Below are 23,424 nucleotides of genomic sequence, written 5' to 3' on the forward strand. Positions count from 1 at the left end.
GGAATTGGAATCATGGGTTCGCCAGGCCATGGTGGCACACTCACCCTTCGCCCTTTCCCTCCGGTCCAGTACCTATTGTTTCTCCTTTCAAATATGTGATTGTACTAACTCTTTCCATATGAAAGAATTCTCCTTATTTAAATAAAAAAAAAAAGTAAAAAAAACCCCTAAAGCTGAACATGCGTTCTCTTAAGAGTTTTCGTGCTAATTAGGAGGGACTTGGCTGAAGTGCCTAAAAGCAGTATGGGGGAGAGAAGATACTGAAGCCTGTGGGAACGGGTCTTTTCCAAAGGGGTCAGCATTAGCAGTCCCCACCCTTAGCCCAGGATGGCCTTGGGTGTAGTAACACCTGCCTGCCCTCTCCCCTCCCCCTCGTCCTGGGAGGGGGTGTGGGTCAGAGGTGGTACCTGCTCAGCTCTGCTGCTGCGTCCAGTGTCCCTTTTCTTTTGCTGGAAGTGAAGGAGGATTGTACTGCACTCTGGTGTAGGAAAGAGGAAGGGCCGAGGGTCAGGGACAGAGAAGGGTCAAGGGCCTGGATTTGGGTTCAGGCGGTGGTTCTCCGTTCTGCCGTCTCCCGGCTGTGTGACCAGAAGAGACAGTATCAGCCACTATTTCCTTAACTGTAAAACGTGGACTCCTAACAGTACAACCGAGTGGGGTAGTGTGGGTTCAGAGGTCACGGGAAGCACTGAGCACAGCGCCTGGCACCAGGTACAAATACAGGCAGCTTATCAATGGTTCCCAAGTAAGTTGGACACGGTCTCCGCGAGGAAACCCTGCTCCTAGGCAGATTCCTTATGAGTCTTCTGCCTAAGGAACAACGGGACCTGGGCCTGGGGATCTCACCCTGACCCCCCCCCCCCCCGCAGTCCACTGCTCCCTGGACTCGGGTTCACAGAACTGCCCGAGGAGCCCGAGGGAGGCCGGGCCGAGCCCAGCCCCGCTCCTCCCGGGCCCGGGGAGCCCTCGCCGCCGGGCGAGTCCGGGTAAGTCACCTAGTGCCGGGGCGGGGTGGCCGATGTGTGAGCAGGTCTTGGCGGGCAGCGGCGTTGCAGCCGCGCAGCCTGCAGCAGCCCATCGGCATTAACGTGCGCGTGGACCAGGTGTCGGGAAGGAGGCTTCCCGCGGGCCAAGGTCCCTGGCGCCAGCCCAGGGCGCACGCGCGCCGCCTTCGCCTCGTGCGCACGCGCGCCGCGGACGGCGCAGGCGCGAGGAATCGCGCGGGGCGACCGGCGTCGCTGGAGCTGCCTCGCCCCGCCCCGCGCGCCGGGTCCGCACTCTCAGGCGGGTCCCACGCGTGGCCGGGCCGGAGAAGCTGCTCTGCGAGGACCAAAAGAAACGTGAGTACGTTTGCGGCGCCGGGACGAGAGGCGGGTCGGGGGGGCCTCGGAGAGAGCGCAGGAAGCGCCCGCGCGGCCTGAGGGCGAGCCGGGCCCGGGCCGCCAGGTGCTGTCGGAACAGGGCCGGGGCCGGGACAGGGGCGCCTGGGGAAAGAAGGGGGGCGCCTGGGGAAAGGAGAGGGGCGCGCGGGGGCAGGTGAAACTTTTGGGAAAGAGAGAGGCCCGGGAAAGCGCGGCGTGCGGGAGAGAAGCGGGGAGGAGCGGGGCCCGCTGCCGATGCCGCCTCAGGGCGGGGGCGCCGGGAGCCGAGCGGCCGGAGCGGGGCGGGGCGGAGCGGGGCTCCTCGGAGGGTGAGGCCTCGGGGCGCGAAGGGGGCGCCTGGGCTGCTGCTGCCCAAGGAGGGGGGGGGGCGCGTGGGCGGGCCCGGGAGGTGGAGGCCGGGGTTCGCCGGCGCCCTGCCGGGCGGGAGGCCGGGAAGGCCGGCTGCTCCCTCCCGGCGGCCTCGGGCCCGGGAAGCGCCCCGCAGGCGTTGGGCGAGCTGTTGAATGAGCGCTTATTCAGTCTTGAGGTCCCTGAACTCCCACTGTGGTTGAGACTCTCGAGGGCCCCACAGCGTGGTCTCGCTGGCGCCTCGGGTCCTTGTCGCAGCCTCCGGGAGCCTTCCTGGTCGCCACCTTGCCTGGTGACAGCTCTGTCGGTCTTTTCCAGGGCCTGCTCCCCGGGCTTGCTTTCCTACAAGATGTTGGGGTTTTGGCAGCGCCCGGTAGTGGTGACCGCGGACGTCAACTTGAACGTGGTGGCTCTGACGGTGGCGGGGCTGCTGAGCCGGCTGTGGCGACTCACCTATCCCAGGGCTGTGGTGTAAGCCAAACCGTGCCCTGAGCGAGTCGGGAAGAACTGTCATTTGTTGGTGACAGGAAGTGCCTTTTTTTAAAACAGCATAAATGGGAGAGTGAAATTCTGGGCTTCTTGGTGATGGATGTTTGGGGCAGTTAGAGGAGATGCTGGTTTGTCCCCCAGGGAAACCCCTGCGGCGTCCATTTGCTCAGCCTTGCCCCCTGGGTCTGTAGCAGGTGCCAGTCTCCCCAGGTGACCATTTAACACCTGGAGATGGGAAGGCAGAAGATTGAGGACTGTGGAAGTGAGTCCTCATTGACCTTAGAGGGCGTTCTTTGTCATAATGGGAAATGATTCCTTTTATTATTAAAGGACTGTTTATTATCTAATACATGTGTTCTTTCTTGCTTAACTTTTTATTGTGGAAAACATCAAACATATACAAAAGTGGGGGAACTAGTATGATGACCTCCTCACCAATGTATTCATGACCCAGCTTCTACAGTTACCAACTCATAGCCACCCCCTCCCTATAGTGGATTTTTTTTTTTTAAGCAAATCATAGACATGTATCATTCACAAGTAATTCAGTATACGTATATCTCTAAAATATCAGATTCTTAAAAAAACCACAACCACAGTAGCATCACCACACCTAATAAGAATTGACAACAATTCCTTCAGGTCCTCATCTGGAAACATTTTGTTGCAGTTGGTTCCCACATTGAGCTGACAGACAAGGGGATTAGCCTCAGGTCCTCGAGGCCTTTCAGGGGGCAGGCTGATGGCACATCCCTAAATGGAAAGCTAGGGAAGGCCCGTCCCTGTGGATAGAGGATGCTGGGGACCCGACGTGGTTGGGGTGGACATCTGACCTTTGCTGATTGCTCCCTGGATCCGGTTGGAAAACCCAGCTGTACGTTTATCCTGGCACCTTTTCACAGCTCAGGTTTATAGTGAAATACAGCATGGGTTTGTTTTTCAGTTTCGATGAAGTATATTATGGGCAGTACATCTCTTTTTACATGAAGCGGGTCTTCTTTGTGGACAGCAGTGGACCGCCATTTGGCCACATGCTGCTGGCCTTGGGAGGTAGGATCCTTTAAAACTTACAGGTCATTTTTGAGGGTGGAAGCCGCGTCTTACTACTTATTTACCATTGTTTCCCTATTGGCTGCCACCCACTTGACATTCCTGAGATACCGCTGGATGGGACCGTTACTGATTAATCCTGTTTTAGGTTATTTAGGAGGATTCGACGGTAACTTTCTGTGGAACAGAATTGGAGCAGGTAAATGGTCATCTTCACATCCCTTGTTAGTTTGCACACCCTGTACTAGAATGGAGAGCTAGTGGCCTTCGTAGGGATTAACAGCTGTGTTTTGTTCATCTGAGTCCAGGGCACGATAAATAGCTTGGATACAAGTGACAGACTTTTCAAAAAACCTGGCAAACATCTTAGTATTTAGTTACGATAATTATCTTCATTCTGGTTTTTGGTACACATGGCACAGTCTTTATGTGCAGCTTATCTCAATGATCTTTTGTATAAGTTGTATGTGTGTTGCCACATGTTTTAGGAAATAGGTGGGGTGAATTTATAAATAAGTAAAGCATTAACTAATTTCAGATCCTTAGTAATCATTCCTGGGCATAATGAGAGCTGATCCTTGACTGTAGCAAGCTCATTTCAAAGCATACTCCCATACTCAGTTCCTGATGAGGTCCCAGGCCTGTAAACTTTCTTCCTGGAGTGTGTGAATGTGAAACTCCATTTGAAAACACGATGCGCTCAGCTCCGCTGTGGTTGCTTTCTAGAATACAGCAGCAACGTGCCTGTGTGGTCCCTGCGCCTGCTGCCAGCCCTTGCAGGGGCCCTGTCAGTCCCCATGGCCTACCAGATCCTGTGGGAGCTTCATTTCTCTCATTGTGCCGCCATGGGAGCTGCTCTCCTGATGCTTATTGGTAAGACCTGGACTGCTGCCTGCCCTGGTGTGGTGCAGAGAGGAACCAGGTGCTGGCCCAGGAGAGCTCAGGTTTAGTAGACGTGCCCCTCCACAGCGGCTTCTGCTCACAGGATGGAACTCAGGCACTTGGTCCACATTTTACTCTGGGAGTTACCCTGCTCCCAGGCTGTGGGCTGCTGCGGAGGGTAGCCAGACTTCAGAGTATGGAGGTGTGGCCATATAATCGGGGCTGTCCAGACAGTGTGCCTAGGTGACTGAGCACCTTCACCTGCATCCATGTCTGCCACTCACGGACAACCTGCCTTGTTCTACCACCTCCCAGGCCCCAACCTGCTGAGATGGACTGAGTAGTTAGTTGATCTTCCTCAGAAAGGGTCTCCCAGCCCCCGTTTCTAAACAAGTGAAATGACCTCACCTGCCAAGTCATACCATCAAATAAAAAGATCACTGTTTATCCGGTGACAGCTCTAATGGAGACCCTGTGCCGACAATGTTAGAGCATTCACAGCAGCCCTACAGAGTTGGAATTGCTTCTGCAAATGAGAAAAAGAAAGACTCTGGAAAGCTCAGTGACTTCCCCAAGGTCACACGGTCTTAGCAGGTGTGACTCACACCTAAGAATTTGCCTTCATGGTTGGGGAGCGAGTCCCCTTCAGACAGCCCTGTTCCAGACATCCCGCCTTCATGTTCTGAGCGGTTTGGAGTGTTTGCTTTTTTGTGTTGGTTTTATACCTTTGCCCTCATGTCCTCTTTCCAACAGAGAATGCGCTGATCACTCAGTCAAGGCTAATGCTCTTGGAATCGGTGCTAATATTCTTTAATCTATTGGCCGTGCTATCCTACCTGAAGTTCTCCAACTGCCAGAAACACAGGTATGGCGCGTGGGACCTGTGCTTCTAGTGAATGAGAAGGAAGAGGCCAGGAAGGGCCGGTGCCTTTTCAGTCTGGGGAGCTGCTGGCTCTCTCACTCGGTCACCCAGACTGGCCTTTGGCCTGTGACTTCATAAACACCGTTAACACACTCTCCTTTTTCTGTAACTTCAACTAACTGGAGAAACATTCTGGCCAAAAAGAAAACCTGCCGAGACCGATGTTTTGGAAGATGGGGATTCATTTTCCTTCTCCCTGAAGCTCGGTGCAGCCAGCCAGCCCGAGAGATCTGGGAGGACTGTCCCAGCTCCGCTTTCCCCCCCATCCCCAGGCCCTTCTCCCTGAACTGGTGGCTGTGGCTGATGCTGACGGGTGTGGCCTGCTCCTGTGCTGTCGGGTGAGTCTGGCCCCAGGTCTGAGGCAGCAGCCACACCCAGTCCTCGTCTCTGTCTCATTTTAACGTCCTCTCCATCGGTCTTTTCAGCATCAAATACATGGGTGTTTTCACTTACTTGCTGGTGCTCGGAGTTGCCGCCGTCCACACCTGGTACCTGATCGGAGACCAGACTCTGTCAAATGTAGGTGCTGATCATGGTGCGTGTGATGCGAGGCTGGCCACGTGGGGTGCGCAGGGGTGGGATGGGGCTTTGGGTGGAGAAGTTTCAGGAGGGCTTGGGAGGCTGGAGCCTGCTCTGTGCAACGTGGGCGTGCCTCTGTGCACAGGTCTGTGTGCTTGGCCACGTGCTGGCCCGAGCAGTGGCTCTGGTAGTCGTCCCGGTAGTCATGTACCTGCTCTTCTTCTACATCCACTTGACGCTGCTCTACCGCTCCGGGCCCCACGACCAGATCATGTCCAGCGCGTTCCAGGCCAGCCTGGAGGTGAGAGGGCCGTAGTAGACTCAAAGTCTCTTACATAAACACTATAAAATGAGCGGTAGAGGAAAAGCCAAATCAAGAAATGAGGAATCCGCTTCAGTATTTTAAACTAGTTCTGTGTATACTGATGATGTAGAAATGAGTGAAGGGTTAGCTCTGGTCATTGTGACCCCTGAGACCACTGTGAAGTCCCACCGGCTCCAGGCGGGCGCATAGGCTCCCGAGGACAGACTCAATGCTGGGCTTCGTTTACACGAACTTTGCAGAAATAGTCAAATGTCCCAGTTGAGATGGTTAGGAATCGTGGCCTGGAGTCCCAGGGACCTGTTCGGAAATGCTGGGCAACTCTCACTCAAGTCTGTTTTCTCATCTCCTAAGCAGACGTCATTGTCTTGTCTCCCGGGACGCGGTCAGAGCTCGGTGAGGTGTGTGGAAGGGTCAGCCGAGCGCCTGGCCCTGAGGCGGCATTCAGTCAGCGGTAGCTACAGTTCCGATTAGCGTGACATGACTGGTCTTGTCTTATGTAATGATAATTACCAGCACCCCAAATATGCTCCCCAGATGGAGACGCGGCTGTCAGAGGCTCTGTGACTGTCTCTCTCACTTGCCCCCTTTTGGCTTTTGTAGGGGGGGCTGGCTCGGATCACGCAGGGCCAGCCCCTGGAGGTGGCCTACGGCTCCCAGGTGACTCTGAAGAGCGCCTCAGGCAAACCTGTGCCCTGTTGGCTGCACTCGCACCAGAGCACCTACCCCATGATGTAAGGAAAGTGGCCATTTTATTGGAAGGTCATAAGATGTTTTTTCATATTTGTTCTGTTACCATCATTCACATTGTATGAAGAGGTTTGTGAGACAAAAAGAAATTGAGCTTTTAGATCTGATTTTCAGAGTCTTGTCAACTCTGTGTGTAAACCAGGGAGAGGGTCTCGCTGGGCTGACGCTCCGGTACATGCACGTGACAGTCACAGGACAGCCATGTGGCACCACACAGGTCATGTTCTGCCTGTTGTGTGTGCTGCGTAGGCTCATGTGTTCCAGCTCCTCTTAGATTTAAACTTCTCTGTTTCATCCTTACTTTCCCATGAACACCTTGCTAGGAAGTGTGTACAGGAGCCCTGGGAGAGGGGCCGACTGGCCCTCCGCCTGCCCACTTCACACACAGTCTTTGTTGGCTCCTTCATGCAGATATGAGAACGGCCGAGGCAGCTCCCACCAGCAGCAAGTGACCTGCTACCCCTTCAAAGACGTCAACAACTGGTGGATTGTCAAGGACCCCGGGAGGTGTGTACAGGTCCTGGGCCTCCCAGTCAGGGCTCACCATTTTTTTAAAAAATTCAAGTGTGGTTGACAGAGCTCACCTCCCGGCCTGGCCGGACGGTGCCCCCGGGGGCAATACCAGGCCCTCATCTCTGTCCACATTCCTCCCCTCAAAGCTTGGAGTCTACCTCTGTGCTAATGATCCCTCGGTCCGGGGTTAGATCTTTCCACAGTGAGCTGCCTGCTCAGTCTGTCCTGGTGTCTGACAGGCCTGGTCCAACTACTCCTCCTCCCCCTCCACCATGCTCAGGTCTCACAGATGGAGGTCTCTCATGCTCTCACTCCCCACAGCCAGCCAGCCAGTCAGCCAGCCAGCCAACCAGCCAGCCAGTCCTAATGGTTCTGCCTCCAAACGACCCACCCAGGTCTCTATCTCCCCCTCCCCATCCCCCTCGCAGCCTGTTTCCACTCCCCCACGCCCCCAGCTTCAGTGGGGCCCCCCGAGTGGTCCTTTAAAACACAACTTATGCTCAACCCCCTGGCCCAGCTTCCATTGCCCTCAAATGAACTCCAGACCCCACACGGTGGCCTGTAGGGCTCACACCACCTGCTCCAGCTCCTCAAGCCCACCCCTCTCACAGTCACTGCTCCAGCTCCTCCTGCCTACCCCTCTCACACTCACTGCTCCAGCTCCTCCTGCCTATCCCTCACATTCACTGCTCCAGCTCCTCCTGCCTACCCCTCTCACACTCACTGCTCCAGCTCCTCCTGCCCCTCACTCCCTCACTGCTCCAGCTCCTCCTGCCCGTCCCTCACACACTCACTGCTCCAGCTCCTTCCCAAGAGCTTTGCATTACTGCCTGTCCCGCAACCTGGAAGAATCCCACCTGACTGGCTCCTTCTTACTTAAATCTTGGGGGTCAGTTCCTCCAGGAGACTGCCTTGACCACCTCCAGGGCTCCACACACTCCTCTTAGTCACTGTCCCGATGGCTTCCCCACAACGGTCGTCACTTACTCATTGCTCACTTACTCATGGGTTTCCACTTACTGCAGTAACTTGGGGCAGCAGCCGTGCCTCGTGTTCAGCTTTGTGTCGGGACCTATTGGGCCCTGAGTACCTTTCATTGGTGGGCACTGAACATCTGTCTGGTAGAGAAGGGTCTCTGGTCTCTTGAGTGGTCACCGTGGCATCGTAGGTAACAGAGCAGCTCAAGAATGAAGGCAGCAGAGAACCATGTTTGGAAGCCCGGAATGTGGCCATAGGTTTCAGAAATGGGTTTAGTAACGTGTTCTGTTTACACGAGCTCACTTTGGATAAGGGACTCACTGCTGGGCGGCTGCACAATTCCATATTGTCCCCACTGGGAGCACTTGGAGCCCTGGACACAGCGAGGTGTGTGACTCCGGGGCGGGGGGGCAGTGGGCCCCGCGCCTTCCAGCCAGCCTGTCTCCCCAGGCACCAGCTGGAGGTGAACAGCCCGCCAAGGCCCGTGAGGCACGGAGACGTGGTGCAGTTGGTGCACGGCATGACCACACGCTTTCTCAACACGTGAGTGCCACTATCTGCCCTCCTCCCTTCCAGAGTCCCCGCGTCTGTGCTCACCCTGCTGCCCTCCTCCCTGGGGCTGCAGCAGCACCAGCCTGCACTTGATGTGGGCAGGAACCCAGGGACGGCAGCTGAGCAGAGGGGAGGAGATGCCTTAGTGAGGGACCAGGGCCTGGGAAGCCGTTGGCCGGCTGGGAGCTTCAAGGGTGCAGGTGGTGGGAGAGCACGTGGGCTGGCCATGCAGGGAGCAAAGAAGCTCCTCTATTGGGGGTGCTTCCCAAAGTTTCAGTGAGCCCAGCAGGACTGGAACTGGGGTTCAGTAGGGTTGGGGGGTTGGGACACATTGGCTCTCAGCCCTCACCCTACTTGACCTTTGAGCAGCCCCTGCATTTTGGGGTGCCCGGGCTGCCCCTTACTGCACTGCCACCAGTGTCTCCAGTCACCTAGCCATACTTCCCCCTGGAAACATGGTTATCGCAGCGTTTCTGCTGTTTTAGTTTCATTTATCACCACGCCCTGCTCAGGTGCTGCATCCTTGGGTTGCAGCCACTGTGCGACCAGCTGTCTCTTAAGGCCAAGCTGCTTTGTTTCTGAAAAGCAGCTTTTTTGAGGAATCCCCTGTGAGTGCTGTTTGGTGTTGCAGGCATGATGTGGCCGCTCCCCTGAACCCGCATGCTCAGGAGGTGTCCTGCTATGTTGACTACAATATCTCCATGCCTGCCCAGAGCCTCTGGAGGCTGGTGAGTCTGGGAGACTGGTCGTGATGGTGGGCAGCACGCACACTTCCTAACAACATTTGAAACCACCACTTAGCCTAATTCTGATCCAGGTGTAAAACTGGGAAAGCGATTTTAGTTACAGAAGGTCAGTGGTTTTCACAGGGAACAGATTTCCTCTTCCCCAGACCATGAGTTGGGGGGAGGGGGGGGTGCCTGTATCAGGCAAACAGTTTACCAACAATTGGTAAATGCTCGGTGCTGGGCCTGTGTGGCCCACATGGCTCTGCCAGGAGGAGGTGCCCTCTGATGTGGTCACTTGGTCAGCTTCACGACTGGGTCACTGAATACGGGGTCAGGTGCTCTGGCCACCCTCAGTCAACCTGGGAGCCTTCGGGGAACCCTGGCGTCATATTAGCACCTGCCCTTGTCACAGGTTCCCCAGGAGAGGCCTGGCCCTCCAGTGGGGGATTCCTGGGGGCTGCCCCTTCCAGAGACAGTTAGGACGGTGGCCACTCTCCTCCGAGTGACCAGGGGAACGTTGTCCCTTACACAATGAGTCTCGATCTCCAGAACTGCACGAGGAGTCCTGGGGGAGATGGCAGGAGGGACATTATAGAGTTTTGGACCATTGGACTATCTTAACTTCAAGGATGTGAGCCGCACTCAGTGCTCCCAGTAATGGCACTGGAGTCACCTCCTGTGGGTCAGATTCCTGCCAGCCTCGAGACTGCAGCAGCAGCTCCCCACTTAACCCAGCCCCCCAGCCCTGTTTGGTTCTTGATGGTGTGAATTACACATCCAGCTTGATGCACTGTGGCTGGAAGACCCTCAGCAAGGCCTGGGGCACCTCTTTGCCCCCTTTGCACGTGACGGACATTCTTGTGCTGTGATGTCGGGTGTACCTGCTTCATCTTCCTCTCCCCCAGCCTTTCCACCTTGGTCGGAGTTGTTTGCTCCCACCCCTTGCCATCAGGAGCTCTCCTGAGGGAGCCTCTTCTGAGGATCCCGCCCCTCCCCTTGCTGCTGAAGGTTCATTGATCATCCCTTTCCTCTGCCTCCACCTCCTCAGTTCCTACTGGTGGCCCCCTCAGCCCCTCACAGAACAGGGAGGCCTGCTGAACACAGCACAGCCTCTGGGGTTCTCTGATTCTTATCAATGGCTGTGTGACCTCATGGGGTCATCTCAAGGCTATGACAATGCCAAGCCCTCTTAGATGTTAGTTTTTTATTACCCAATATCAGGAGTTCCCTGAGGATACCTTTTGGGGACAGTCTCTAACCTCCAGGCTCTGAGCCCTGTGAGTGACCAGGCACCCAGAAGTGTGGGTCGGGCATCGGTCTTTGGTCTCTGCTGTGAAGCCCGAGCTCCCCTGTAGTAGAGCACTGTGCCCCCCACCCCGAGAATCAGCCACATCAGTTTCAGTGATTGCTGACTGGGCTTCACCTTCACATTGAGGAAACCTGAGAAAGAAACATAATGGGCAGATCCACTCTTACAGGACATTGTGAACAGAGAATCAGATGCCGAGACCTGGAAGACCATCCTGTCCGAGGTCCGCCTCGTGCACCTGAACACTTCTGCCATCCTGAAGGTACGGGCACTGCTGGGTCTGGCCTGGCCACACTCTGCACTCTCACACTCTGTGGGACCTCTGGGCCGAGCGACCCTGCCCCCAGGACGTGTGCACAAAGTGGATGCTGTTTCCCCTGAAGCTAGAGGATAGTCTGTGCCCTCGCTGGGGGCTGGCAGAGTGACCAGGCAGCAGGCCCTCCCCTCCCCACTGGGCTGTCATCTCATGCCCTCTTGTCCCCTCTTCCAGTTGAGTGGGGCCCACCTCCCTGATTGGGGCTTTCGGCAGCTGGAGGTGGTTGGGGAGAAGCTGTCCCGGGGCTACCACGAGAGCGCAGTGTGGACCGTGGAGGAGCATCGCTACGGCAGAAGTGAGTCCTCATTGGTGGTGGAGACCCCAGTGAGCTGCCGGCCATGTCTCCCACGCTCTGTCAACATGTCCCCTCTTGTGCCCGCCCCACTGAGGCTGCATGGTCATTGGCAGGTCTTGTGAGCCCAGCTTTCCATGGGTCAAAGGATCCTAATTTCCCAGTCGTTGTGCATGGGGAGAAGGAAATGATCCTGCGTATGAATCACTGTGGGTGTGAAAGGCAGGGCAGACAGTTTGGATGAGCTGACAGTCTCTGAGCTCCCTGCCTTTACTCCGCTTATGTTCTTTGGGTTCTGGTGTGTTTGGTCAGGCCAGGAACAGAAGGAGAGGGAGCTGGAGCTGCACTCACCTACTCAGGTGGACATCAACAGAAACCTGAGCTTCATGGCCAGATTCTCGGAGCTGCAGGTGACTTGCGGGTGGAAGGAGGCATGACTTTGCTCCTCGAGAGCTGGCTCCTTGCCAGGGAAAGCACCATGGTCTGTAAGGTTCACATCTTCCCAAGGTCGGTCTTTAAACTGGGACCCAGGTCAGCAGTGAGGAGCATGTCCCTCCCTTCGCTGCAAGTGACACGTGCAGCACTGTGGGTCCCAGGCCTGTGGTTCTGCAGGCAGGAGCCTCTGCAGGCAGGAGCCTCTGCAGCTAGTCAGCAGGCCACGTTTTGCAGCCCCAGGGCAGGTCAGAATGTGAGGAGCCCTAAAGGGATCAAAACCAGAAACGGGGTCCCTTATCTACATGTGCCCTTAGCTCCAGGCAGTTGCTTATCTATAGACAAGTGACAGGAGCCCCTGGGGCGGGCCACTTCCCGGCCACCCCCAGGTTGGACTTCAGGTCTCTGACGAGCCTGCCTATCAGGCCTGCACACTAACTCTGCTGCTTGTTGAAATGAGCTTGAGGTTGGACCGCCCCCCCTTCCCACGTGCAGGGGCAGCATTTGCTCCAGCCCCCAACACATCCCTGAGTGATGCAGGTATCCAGCTGGCTGACTGAGCCCCTGGCTGTGTTGCAGTGGAGGATGCTGACAGTGAGGAGCGACGACTCGGAGCACAAATACAGTTCCACACCGCTGGACTGGGTCACCCTGGACACCAACATCGCCTACTGGCTGCACCCCAGGACCAGTGTAAGCAGGGCTGCCACGTGCCCTGAGAGCCCTCCCTCTGCTTCCCACGAGTCTGGCTTTCTCCAGGGCCATCCTCACCGAGGCCTGGGGAGTGAGATCATGTCTCCATGAGGAAGGAAGCCAAGCTCTTCTTCGGTGGGAGCACTGCTCCTCTTTCTAGCAAAAGTGTTTTTTAACGTGTCCCTGCTGTTTCATGCACAGCACCTGGTGTCTGAGCCGTCAGAGCCTCATTTAGGCAGATGTTGCTTCACCCGGTAGAAAGGTGGAGAGTCGTGCTTTGCCACCACTCACGGGTGACTCGAGCTAACAGCACTCACCGTTCTCCCTGCCCAGCACAGCTGAGGGTCACCGTAAAGGCAGAGCTGGGCGGCACCTCTTAGCTCTACGTTGCTCTGTGAGTTCCTCTGGGGGCAGCTCTGCTGTTGAAAACAGTCCCAGCTCCTCCAGCTGTAGAGAAATTTTGCACATTCTAGAAAGGGGCTCATCCAGAACAGGCCAGTCCATCTCAGCCATGGGCTGGAGGCGCTCCCTTGATGGAGGCCATGCGTACAACATCTCCACCCTTGTAGGCTCAGATCCACCTGCTGGGAAACGTGGTGATCTGGGCTTCAGCCGGCCTCGCTACTGTGCTGTACACCCTGCTCTTCTGCTGGTACCTGTTGAGACGCAGGAGAAACATCTGCGACCTCCCCGAGGGTGAGTGAGCTGCACCACAGGTGTTCCTGCCCCCTCCTCCTAGTTCTGACCAGAGCTCAGCTCACCAGGAAGCTCTGCTTTTAGGTGACAGCATTTTCTCTGGGGAACTTAAATTGTTTTTGTCTCCCAGAGACAGAATGTAGCAATTCGTCCCCCACATGGCCTTAGTGGCTTCTCCAGGGAGGTGCAGGTACTGGCAGGGATTGCTCATGAGCCCAGGACGGAGCAGCTTCGGTGCCACGTTTCTGGCAGGTTCCAAAATGGCTGGAACAGAGCCACTGTGGGTGCCCAGTCCAGAGAGCTGGTTGTTTGCTAGTAACAGGAACCCGCTTAAAACCATCTTGAAACAGAAAAGGAATAAGCCCCAGGGCAGGCAGGGCCCTGAAGGCACCTTCACGCTGCTGGGCTCCAGAACCGGTCCTTTCTCCCCACTGGGCGGCGTGGCCCCTCCCCAGCTCCTGAGGAATCGGACCCAGCTAGATATTCCTAATACATGGCAGCCTGCAGATGGTGACCAGCAGCAGAGGCTCGGCCTGGCCCCCAAGGGCTGGTATTTCTCAGAGGAGAGGGACAGTGAGGACCCATCAGCTGCAGGAGGTTCTTAGGACACAGTCTGTTCCTCCTTCAGGATGGTGGGAAGTGGGTGGGGTGGGAGGGTAGGAAGTCGAGAGCGGAGAGCTGAGCATGTGACTTAGGGACAAGTGAGCAGGGGTGGAACTTGACTGGCAGAGCCCCGCCAGATCTGTCCGCAGTCACAGTGCTGGCTTAAGATGCCTTCCCCCAGATTCCTGGCTGCGCTGGGTGCTGGCCGGGGCCCTGTGTGCCGGCGGCTGGGCAGTGAACTACCTCCCGTTCTTCCTGATGGAGAAGACGCTCTTCCTCTACCACTACCTGCCTGCACTCACCTTCCAGATCCTTCTGCTGCCTGTGGTCTTGCAGCACGTCAGCGAACACCTGTGCAGGTATGGGCTTCGCAGCCACGCCTGAGGAGGCAGGGGACTCCTCAGTGACCTCTTCAGTATGGTGGGGAATGGGTTAAGGCACCACAGGCTCAGAGGATGAAGCTGTGGCTGCCAGGAAGGTGAGAGCAGCTGGTGTGGATGGGAAACAGGAAAGACGCCTGTGGCCCAGAGACCGGGCAGAGGTGAGGGGCGAGGAACTCGGAAACACAGGGAGTGTTCCCAAATAGTGGTTATTGGCCGGATTGTGTGGGGCACAGAGGAGAGAAACCAGAAAGCTGTGTAAACCTGAGCCACCCTGGAGGCCAGAGAAGGGTGTGGACTCTTTTTCGGTTGTCAGTAGCCACGAAGTTTCTCATGAGGGCTGTGGTTACACTGGTGTCTGAGTTCAGATGGAGCAAAGGCCATGGAGACCTGAGAAGTAGATGAGTGAGGAAGGTCATGCTCTGTGTGTAGCCAGGATGTGGCAGGGCTGATGACAGGTGGAGTGGCAGGAGGAACAGAAAGGCTGAGGCTGGTGACCACCAGGGTGACAGAGGCCGAGACGTCATGCAGGTGGTGGTCATGGGGAGTAGCTAGCCTCCCTCACACCTGGCTCTGCTCTGGCGTACACAGGTCCGAGCTCCAGAGGAGCCTCTTGCGCGCCCTGGTGGTGGCGTGGTTCTCCGCTGCCTGCCACGTGTTTAACGTGTTGCGCCCACTGACCTACGGGGACAGGTCGCTCTCACCCAGTGAACTTAAGGCCCTTCGCTGGAAAGAGAGCTGGGACATCTTGATCCGAAAACACCAGCAGGAGCCGACACAGTGAACCTCTGCCGGGTCAGGACCAGGCAGAACCGTCGTTGCTGTTTTTGACAAGCACAGTAGAGACTGACCAGGCCTGGCAAAGGCTCTATTCTGGTTTCATTCTCAAAACAGCCCTGGGATGAGCACCTTACTTTAAGCAGGTTTTTTATCCAGGCAATAAAGAATGTGTCCGTGTCCACAAATTCCTAGGGGCCCTAAACAAGGGCTCGCTGAGTGTTGAGTGGCTGGTGTGGGACCTGGTGACTGAGGAGGACAGGCTGGGAGCAGGCAGTGATGGGCGAGTTAGGTTGGACCAGACAAGGCTGTCTTCCTAACAGATGTGGGTGGCGGGGTTTGGTGACGGGCCTGGCCCTCCCTCCCAAGCACCCAATGGACCTGCCGAGCTAGAGCCTGTCCCCCTTGAGACCTTGAGTTGCTGCCCTGGAACCCTTTAGTGTCAAGCCCCTGCGGTGGCCGTCCGTGGCCTCTGGTCACTGTGGTGGAGACTAACCCTCTCTGTGTCTTCTATACTCTTGCTGACTCTTCAAACCCCACCATGAGGTTCTGCTAAGTGAGCAGAGTCCTCAACAGTCAAGGTTTGTGTTGTCTGTATGTTTCCTTGTCCCAAATTTGCCTTTTTTGGTATAATTAAAAAGGGACAAATTGGTGTTCATATTGGTGTTATTTATTGATTCTCCAAAAGGGAACAACGTACTTGACAAAACTGTCGCAGTCATCAGCAGCCAGCCATGGTGCTCAGCTGATGTCACGAGTTGTGTGACTAGTTACTATGGTAGAAACCAGAAGTTCCCGTGTGGGTTAGCTGGTGGTGACGGGGAAGGACCACTTTTACACACAGCCACCATGGGGGGGGAGACACTAGGACGACACAGGCCACGAGGGTTTGGGTAAGCAAGGGAGCCGGCTGGCTTTGGGCCATAGCATAGCCTCTCTGTCCAGCACACACCTTGGCTAGAGGTGGCGAATCCTGGACTTCGCCCTGGGATACACTAGGGAAGGCTGTCCAGAAAGCACCCTGCGCTTAGGGACCCCATGCTGGACGCCCCCCAGGAGAGGACAGGCAGGCTCGGGGGCCAGGTGAGCAGGAGACCCTGCCTTCTGTCTGATGCTGGTTAAGTGGTTAAGACAGGGCTTGTCACCAGGGCTCCTTCCCCTGCTCTCCCTGGAGCACAGGCCGAGAGAAAGGAGGCGTCTCTCTGTTCTAGGCTAAATCACCACCCACTGGTGGGTCACGAAACTGGGTTAATAGAACGCTGGCGTGGTGTTATAAACAGAATAGAACAGAAAACACTGGGATGTATAACAAAATGGGAAAGTATTTTCAAACTTTCAGTTGACAATCAGATTCTACTAGAAAAACTTGCCGTGAGATCAGTCAAAAACACTGAACAGCCAGCGCTTCCTGGCCGTTTCTCCGGTCCTCCAAAACACCTGGCCGCCTTCTGGAGGTAAGCGCCACAGGACACCGCTCACTCTGGCATTTCTCAGTGACCTGAGACTTCCAACCCTCCGTACGGCGAGGAAGCAGGTGCAAACACTGCCATCACCCATCGAACTGGGTTGGAGCACGCAGCCAGGCTCCCGGTACTGAGGACCCCTGACCTTCACACCACAGGCTGTCCCAGACGGAGAGGAAGCGGAGGGTGTGATTTGGGGGCAGGCGGGCACCTCCAGGGGACCTGCTGGAGGCTGAGCGCCGCTCCTCAGTGTGGTCTGCTGCTGGACTCCAGGTGCGACCGTTTGCCGGCAGTCAGCACTCCGGGATGGTCTCCTGGCTCAGGAAACGTCCTCTTGGAGCTCCGCCCATTGGCCCCTCCGCGGTGCCACTTGCAGATGTCCCCGTTCAGGATGTCCTGGATGTGCTGCACGATCAGATTGATGGCAACTGTGGCAAAGAGACGACAGAGTGTTAGCCGCATGCACCCTCCACTGCGACCGCCCAGCCCAGAGAGCCCCGCTCAGTGAAACCCAGCAGTGACATCTGTCTCGCCCTGAGTCTCAGCAGACAGAATGCACGCGGGCCTGAGCACCAGACTTGCTGCTTCGTCAGCGAGGGTTCTGCTGACTGGGAGCCTGGGTAAGAGACCTTCTGCTAACAGTAACTCCTCCAGTTTTCTATAGTTATTCTCCATCAGCTTTAGCGAGGTGTAACACACAATGTGTGTAACAAGGCTGCGGTGGGGCAGCGCCTGCCTCATGGCTCTGGGGGCAGACGGGGGCAGTGACCCCCAGGTCTGGTTCTTACCCATGTTGTCCACCCCGCGGGGGATTATCACGTCCGCATACTTCTTTGTCTGCAACACAAAAAAGATCTTGTAAGGATCTGTCACCCTCCCCACTCCAAGGTGACACCCAGCTGCTCAGGGCTCGGCTAGATGCAGTGGCAGGGGAGCCAGCCCTGGGGTGCCCAAATGCCTGTGCCACAGGCCGGAGGGGGACAGAGTTTGGGACAGGTTATCAACCAGGGGTGAGGGATGGTGCTCCAGGAAGTAAGGCAGAAGGTGGGCCAAGGCAGCTGGAAGAAACAGTGCCTCTCCTGGTATCTTCGAAACTCTGTGCTATTACTCAATCCCATGAACAGTCTCGGGGACAGTTGTCTGTGCTAACAACTTAATTCACTTGGCCAGGTGGAGCATGGCAGCCTCTACAACACGGGGCGCTTCCTCTGCAAATAGGGACCTTCTGCAAGAACCCGGAGGAGTGACAGGCCAGCACAGGTGCTCTGCAGGCAAGGGCAGCAGCAGCGCTGCTGCTGACACACCAAGCATTGCTAACTGTTGCCAGGCTTGTGCTAGGGAGAGGCAGAATGGTGTGGCCCGTGGGATGGACCTGTGGACCGTCTGGTGTTGCAGGCATGTGAATTTGGGCCAAGGAGACATGTCACAAGGAAAGAGCCACAGAGCAGGCAGGGACAAGCCCTGGGGCAGCTGTGTCTGCATGCAGTGGAGACCCATGAGGGCCAGGTGTGGCTCCCCTGGGCGGGCTCACTGCTGAGCGAGCAGGAGAGCTGAAGGCCAGCAAAGGGGGTAAGCAAGATAGACTGTGTGGTCAAACGACGAGAAGCACCCCAGGGACACAGAGAGAAGGCAGAGGCCCGGAGCAGTGGGGTCTCCCGGGTTACGCTGCAAAGGCAACTCCAGCGACCTGAGTAAAGGCCTGACGCAGAGAGGAGGGAGCCGGTGTGGACACGGGGGAAAGGCAGAGAAGGCCTGGAGAGCTGAGAGCTACGCACAAACTAAATTCTCCATTTATAAATCAGACCACGTCCATCCATGACTCAGCCCTTGTAAAGCGTGGGCATCGTGTGTCTTAGAAAGGGGAGAAAGGCATTCCCAAGTAAGCAAAAGGCGGGTACCGGCAGGCAGAACTCCTCGAAGGCTGGCTTGACGAAGGTGGTGTACTGGGTCAGGATCTGCTCCAGGTCCCTCCCGCGGTTCACATCTCGGAGAACTGCAGCAACAGGAGCCAGGTGGCCACGTCAGACCTCAGGATGTGTGCCCAGCCTCAGGCAGGGGCAGGGAGGCTGAGGCCACCTTACCTCTTCTCGACAGCCTGACGTCAGAGTCGGTGTCCACAAAGAGGCGCAGGTGGAACATGTCCCGGATCTCCTGGCTGTAGAAGACCAGGATGCCCTCAAATAAAACCACGTCTGCAGGATAGACCACCGTGGTCTCTGGTAACCTGCGAGGCAAGAGCAGGAAACGGCCCTGCTGGAGATGGGGTCTCCTAGGCACCAACTCCACAGAGGATACATCACAGTGGGAGAGGGGTGTCTACAGAAACCAATGGGTCAGGGCCTGCTGCAGGTGCTCTGTATAAGCCCTGGAGGGGTCGCCCTGACTGGCTCCCAGGACCCAGCCACCTGCTTACCTTGAGTGGGTCACAAAATCATAGGTTGGGACCTCGACAGTTTTGCCCTCCACGATGTTTTTGAGAGTCCTGTGCATCAAATCATTATCAAAAGCATCTGCAGGGATGGGACAAAAGGCAAGACAGTCCAGGTGTCTGTGCTGGGACAGGAGGGAACTTCCCCAGCCTCGGGCGGGGTCAGCCAGCCACAGCTGGGGGCTGGGGATACCAGTGACCCTAAGGAGCATTTGGACTGGCAGCTGCCCCTACAGTTTACATTTGCAGAGCCCTCTGCAGTCCTGCAAACCACAGGATGGACCTGTCCTCACTGACCTCGGGCAATGTCACTGCCCAGGCTGCCATCCCGCCCGGAAGTCTGAACACGGGTTTCGTGACCAGCTAACCCTGACAGGTGGGTGGGTTAGGCACCTGCCTCTCTCTTTCTGGGAAATAACCCCAGAGGCTCGCCGGGCCCTCTTCCCTCATCTCCCCAGGAAGAGAATGAAGCTGGGGGTGAGTCACAGAGTGTGGCAGGCAGGGCCCATGTAGTGCCCTGTGTCCCGGCCGTTGCCACCTGTTCCCCTGGCCCCTGACCAGACCAGGAAATAGTTTCAGGCTCTGGGCTCTCACCCACTGCTTCCCACGCTGGCCTCTCAGGACCTTTGCCTGGCGTGGATGGGAAACGAAAGGCCACAGTGGACAGCAGTGTGTGCAAAGCTCCCTGACCGGGAAGGCGACTGGGTTTCTCACACCACAGGCGGAGGGGTGGTCCCGCCGCAGGCCTGCCCAGGGCCCGCAGAGCTCAGCAAAGTCCGCCCCGAAACCCGCTCCACCTCGGGGGTCTGGGGAATTGCCTGGGGCCACTCGGGTCTCTGGGCGACCGGGGCCCAGTCCCAGGTCCGCGCGCCCGCAGGCCCCCAGCCCTACCCGGGTGGTCGAAGTTGTACTGTCCCTTCAGCGCCTTGGCCTTCTGCTCGGCGGTCAGGACCTTGTAGAACCTGTCCTGGCTCAGGATGACCAGCTTGCGCTGCCGGTGGTCGACTTCGTTCTGCCCCAGCAGCTCCATGATCTTCTCACACACCGTCGACTGGGAAGGAGAAGCGGGGACCCCCTGACGCTGACCGCAGCCCGCGAGGCCAGGACGACGGGGGGACGGCGGGAGGGGGGGCGGCGGGTGCCCGGGCTCTCCGCGGGGCCAGGCGGGGGGCGCCCCACTCGCTGCCCGTGCTCCCCGCCCCGCGCCCCGCAGCCAGGGGCGGGGGCCCCTCGGGAGAGGCCGGTGGCGCTGACGCGCAGGCCCCGGCCGGCGGCCCCTCACCTTGCCGCTGGCGGTGCCGCCGCTCACCCCGATCAGGAAGGGCCGCTGGTGAGGCCGCTCCGCCTCGGGCCCCGCGCCCTCGGAGTCGCCTCCCGGCGAGGCCATCTCCGGCCCCGCGCGCCCGCATCGGGGTCCTCGCTGCTGTCGCCTCCCGCAGCCAGCCGGCCCCACCGCCCCCTCGCCGCGGCCGGAGTCGCCTCCTCGGGGCTCCACTTCCGGGGAGCGCGCGGGACGGCGGGCGCGCGCGGGGCATGCCGGGAGTTGTAGTCCGAGGCGGCGGGGGGCGCTGCGCATGCGTGAGCCGAGCGCCGCAGCTGCTCCTCGGCGGTCCCGCGGCTCCGCGCGGCTCGTGTTTGCTGCAAAGTAGCCAAAGGCGCTCAGCCCGGCGCCGGGCGGCCTCCCCTGCCGGGGGCCGACGCTGGGAAGCTTCCTCCCCCCACACCTCCGGGGCCCGGGGCGTCGGGAATGAGGCCCCGGGGCTGCAGCGCCGGCCCGTGGAGCTCCCGAGCCCGCGGCCCGGGCGGAACCTGGAACTGGCTTTGCGGCCTCGAGTGGGCCACCCGGGCCCGACCCCCTCCCCAGACACGGCCTTAGCTCGCCGGGGCTCCCTCCTCGCTGGCCACCCGAGTTTCCGCACTGCCCACCCCCCCCGCTAGAACCTTCCGTTGCTCCCCGCTGCCCTCCGCAGCCGCCCCTTCCTTCGGCCTCTCCTACATGGTGGGCAGAGGTCACGGGATGACCTTTCAGACGCATGTCCTGGGCGGGCTGTGAGCCAGGGGGGCCCGCCTGCACCCCGGCGCCTGGCCCAGGGAGGCGAATGCTGATGGGTTCTAGCTGTAGGTTTCCCCACGGGTCAGGACCCCGCAGCTCTAGCGCCTGCTGCGTGTGAGCTCTGCGCGAGTCCTCGGTGCTGCTGAAGCGCGGTGCAGGACAGAGCAGAGCCCTGTGCAGGCGCCGGGTCCCTGTCTGCAGCTTCGGAGGCGCTCACCTGTCTCAGGGGTTACCGGCAGCTCCTGCGGGCCAGGGGCGGGCTGTGCAAGGGGCCTGGGCCTCCTGAGCCTCATGGACCTGAAGAGAGGGAAGCTGAGAAAGCCCCCGCAACCGGAGAGGAGCCTGCGGGCGTCCTCCCGCTCACTGTGAGCCTGGCAAGGTCAGGAGCCAGGCGCTGGGAGGAGAGCTGGGTACAAGCCTTGCCTCTGCGGAGTGACTCGGGCAGTGATGTGATCACTGTCTCCTTTCTTCCCAAGTGGGGGAATGTTCTGACTTTGTTAAATTAACATTTGGTAAGTGGGGGACAGGGTGCTGGAGAGTGAGCAAGGTGGGCAGCCGGCCGGGAGAGGAGTCGAAATAGGGAAAGTGATTACTCACGGGTCCTGGAGGACGCACACGGCTCCACCCGAGGGGCCACAGGGCGGTCAAGGCAGAGTGCAGGCGGAGAGGCAGGGCCCTTAACGCCTGTGGGTGGAGTGCTTTGGGGTTCCTGGGCTAGGGCTGGATTGGTCGATTCAAACCAAAAGAGGAGAGTTTTGGGAAGCCCCAGGGGGGTCTTATCTAAGGGCTGCATAAGACATGGGGAGGGGGCAGGGGAGACTTGGTCCCAAGGGCTGCTGGAGAAGTCGTATCAGGAGCTTACATTTGCTGTGACTGGACTGCCGCCTGGGGCGTGCGCGTGTGTGAAGGGGCTGGTGTCAGTTTAAGGTGTGCAGGCTGCTTGGCCAAACAGAACGGAGGTGGAGGCGGCAATGCTGTGGAGTAGCTGAGCCAGACTCCGGACAGGGAAGCCACACGTGAGGTTCCCACGCGGGCCCAGGGCCCAGCCCGGACGAGGTGCCTGTTGGGGGCTTTCTTTGATTCTGTAATTGTTTACTTGGCATCCATTCCTCACAGTTAATCATATTATTTTCTTATCTTTTGTGTCCTTGATGCTCTTGCCTTTGGGCCCTTACAGACTGGCGGGGAACTGCCCCTCCTGCGCCAGCCAGTTCTTAGGTGCAGCAAACGGAGCCCCTCGTTCATATACAATCACCCCCCTCCCCCCCACCTCATCTAGCTCCCACACTCCCGCCACGCCCAGGCCTGCACACCCTTCCAGACCCCACCCTGTGCCCAGCTGACTGTTCCCAGCACCCCCCCCCCCCCCAGACGCTCTGGCCCCTCCCTAGCTGGACGGGGCCAGCCTAGTCTGCCCTCAGCGGCCTGGGCATTCTTCTTAGAGAGCCCCTAACAGCTACAGTTACGGAGTGGATTCTGCAGGCCCCTGCTTGGGGTTCGTCCGGAGAGCAGGAGCCCCATGAAGGCAGGGCCATGCTGGCTTGCTGGCCCCCCCCCCCCCTGCCGTGCACCGAGGCACTGACGTGGCCGAATGAGGCCTGGGATTGAGACTTGTCGCTCTCCGGATGGGTTTCTCAAAACCAGGGGAGGCAGAACTTGTAAGAGTGACCCGTGACGCCCCTCTGGGATTCTGCTCCTCTCTTCGCCATCCCCCACCCCCTCAAGTTCACTCAAGCACAGGAAACAGGGCTGCTGGCCTCCAGCCGCCCGCAGAAACGTGTCTGCTCCAGTCTCGTCTTTAAGCTCTCCTGGGACACAAGCCGGCGCTGGGCACTTTGAGTTGACCAGGTGCCTAACGTCTCAAGTAGCGTTTTCTGCCATTTTCCTAGTCCCAGAAGTAACCAAGCCCACGGGAGAAAAAGATACACACAGACAGGGAAAACTAGACTCACCCATAAGCCCTCTGGCGGGGAAACTGTGGTCCTGGCCCCCGGTGTTTGCTCTCCTGGCCTGAAACGGCTGTGGCTGAAGAGCATGAACTTAAACGTTTGGTTACGTGTCCTAATAGCAACCGAGCCTCACAACCACCTGTCGAAAGCCTGGAAAGTAAAACCAACGAGTCCCTGAAGCAGTAATTAGTCGAAGTGTATTCTGCACACGCCGGACAGCTGGGAACCGGGAGCACTCCCGCGGAAACACGGAATGAGGCTCAGAGGCGTGTTGGCACCAAGCAGCTGACGCTGCGAGGGGCAGCGACTTCCTTCCGCGGATCGGGTACCTTAGAATTTCCCTAAATGATAGTAAATTGGCCAGTGGTTACCGTGTGTCACTTTTGGGAAACTGTTTTTGTACGTGATTTCCAGCAGCATGAGCAAGAAATGACCCGGATCAAGTCAGTCTTGCAAAACAAGCTCAACTGAGCTCAGCTCCACGGAACTGGTTCTGTCTGCTCGGGGGATGTTCATGGCCGGGCTCTGTTTTTAGTTCTAACAAACCCTGTGGTGTGGGTCCCATGGTCACCCCCTTATCCTGATGGGGAAATTGAGG

The 23,424-nt window shown here is 57.9% G+C and overlaps 2 protein-coding genes across 9 annotated transcripts; one reads left to right on the plus strand and one right to left on the minus strand.

Moving 5' to 3' along the window:
- Positions 1 to 928: 928 nt before the first annotated feature.
- POMT1 (protein O-mannosyltransferase 1) lies at positions 929 to 15,591 on the plus strand. Of its 7 annotated transcripts, none has more exons than XM_081150515.1 (20): positions 929 to 1,340; positions 2,049 to 2,201; positions 3,145 to 3,269; positions 3,418 to 3,468; positions 3,996 to 4,142; positions 4,905 to 5,016; positions 5,346 to 5,411; positions 5,499 to 5,592; positions 5,738 to 5,893; positions 6,518 to 6,648; positions 7,076 to 7,171; positions 8,606 to 8,698; positions 9,339 to 9,435; positions 10,914 to 11,006; positions 11,235 to 11,355; positions 11,665 to 11,762; positions 12,364 to 12,477; positions 13,047 to 13,173; positions 13,958 to 14,135; positions 14,748 to 15,591. In XM_081150515.1, exons 2-20 carry the CDS (start codon positions 2,080 to 2,082, stop codon positions 14,938 to 14,940), a joined length of 2,214 nt encoding a protein of 737 aa, XP_081006641.1. In that variant the 5' UTR covers positions 929 to 1,340; positions 2,049 to 2,079; the 3' UTR covers positions 14,941 to 15,591. The 7 variants fall into 7 exon arrangements, with proteins under 7 accessions (XP_081006641.1, XP_081006640.1, XP_081006642.1 ...); XM_081150514.1 differs by having other exon boundaries at positions 3,163 to 3,269; positions 8,570 to 8,698; XM_081150516.1 differs by having other exon boundaries at positions 3,163 to 3,269.
- Positions 15,592 to 16,235: 644 nt separating this feature from the next.
- On the minus strand, positions 16,236 to 21,556 carry UCK1 (uridine-cytidine kinase 1). Of its 2 annotated transcripts, none has more exons than XM_081150522.1 (9): positions 21,475 to 21,556; positions 21,095 to 21,174; positions 20,134 to 20,462; positions 19,716 to 19,875; positions 18,810 to 18,906; positions 18,478 to 18,620; positions 18,295 to 18,389; positions 17,185 to 17,233; positions 16,236 to 16,824 (listed from the first exon to the last, which is right to left on the minus strand). In XM_081150522.1, exons 2-9 carry the CDS (start codon positions 21,168 to 21,170, stop codon positions 16,643 to 16,645), a joined length of 1,131 nt encoding a protein of 376 aa, XP_081006648.1. In that variant the 5' UTR covers positions 21,171 to 21,174; positions 21,475 to 21,556; the 3' UTR covers positions 16,236 to 16,642. The 2 variants fall into 2 exon arrangements, with proteins under 2 accessions (XP_081006648.1, XP_081006647.1); XM_081150521.1 differs by having other exon boundaries at positions 20,107 to 20,462.
- Positions 21,557 to 23,424: the final 1,868 nt, after the last annotated feature.

The sequence above is a fragment of the Miniopterus schreibersii genome, assembly GCF_964146895.1.
Source record: "Miniopterus schreibersii genome assembly, chromosome: 11".
NCBI lineage: Eukaryota > Metazoa > Chordata > Mammalia > Chiroptera > Miniopteridae > Miniopterus > Miniopterus schreibersii.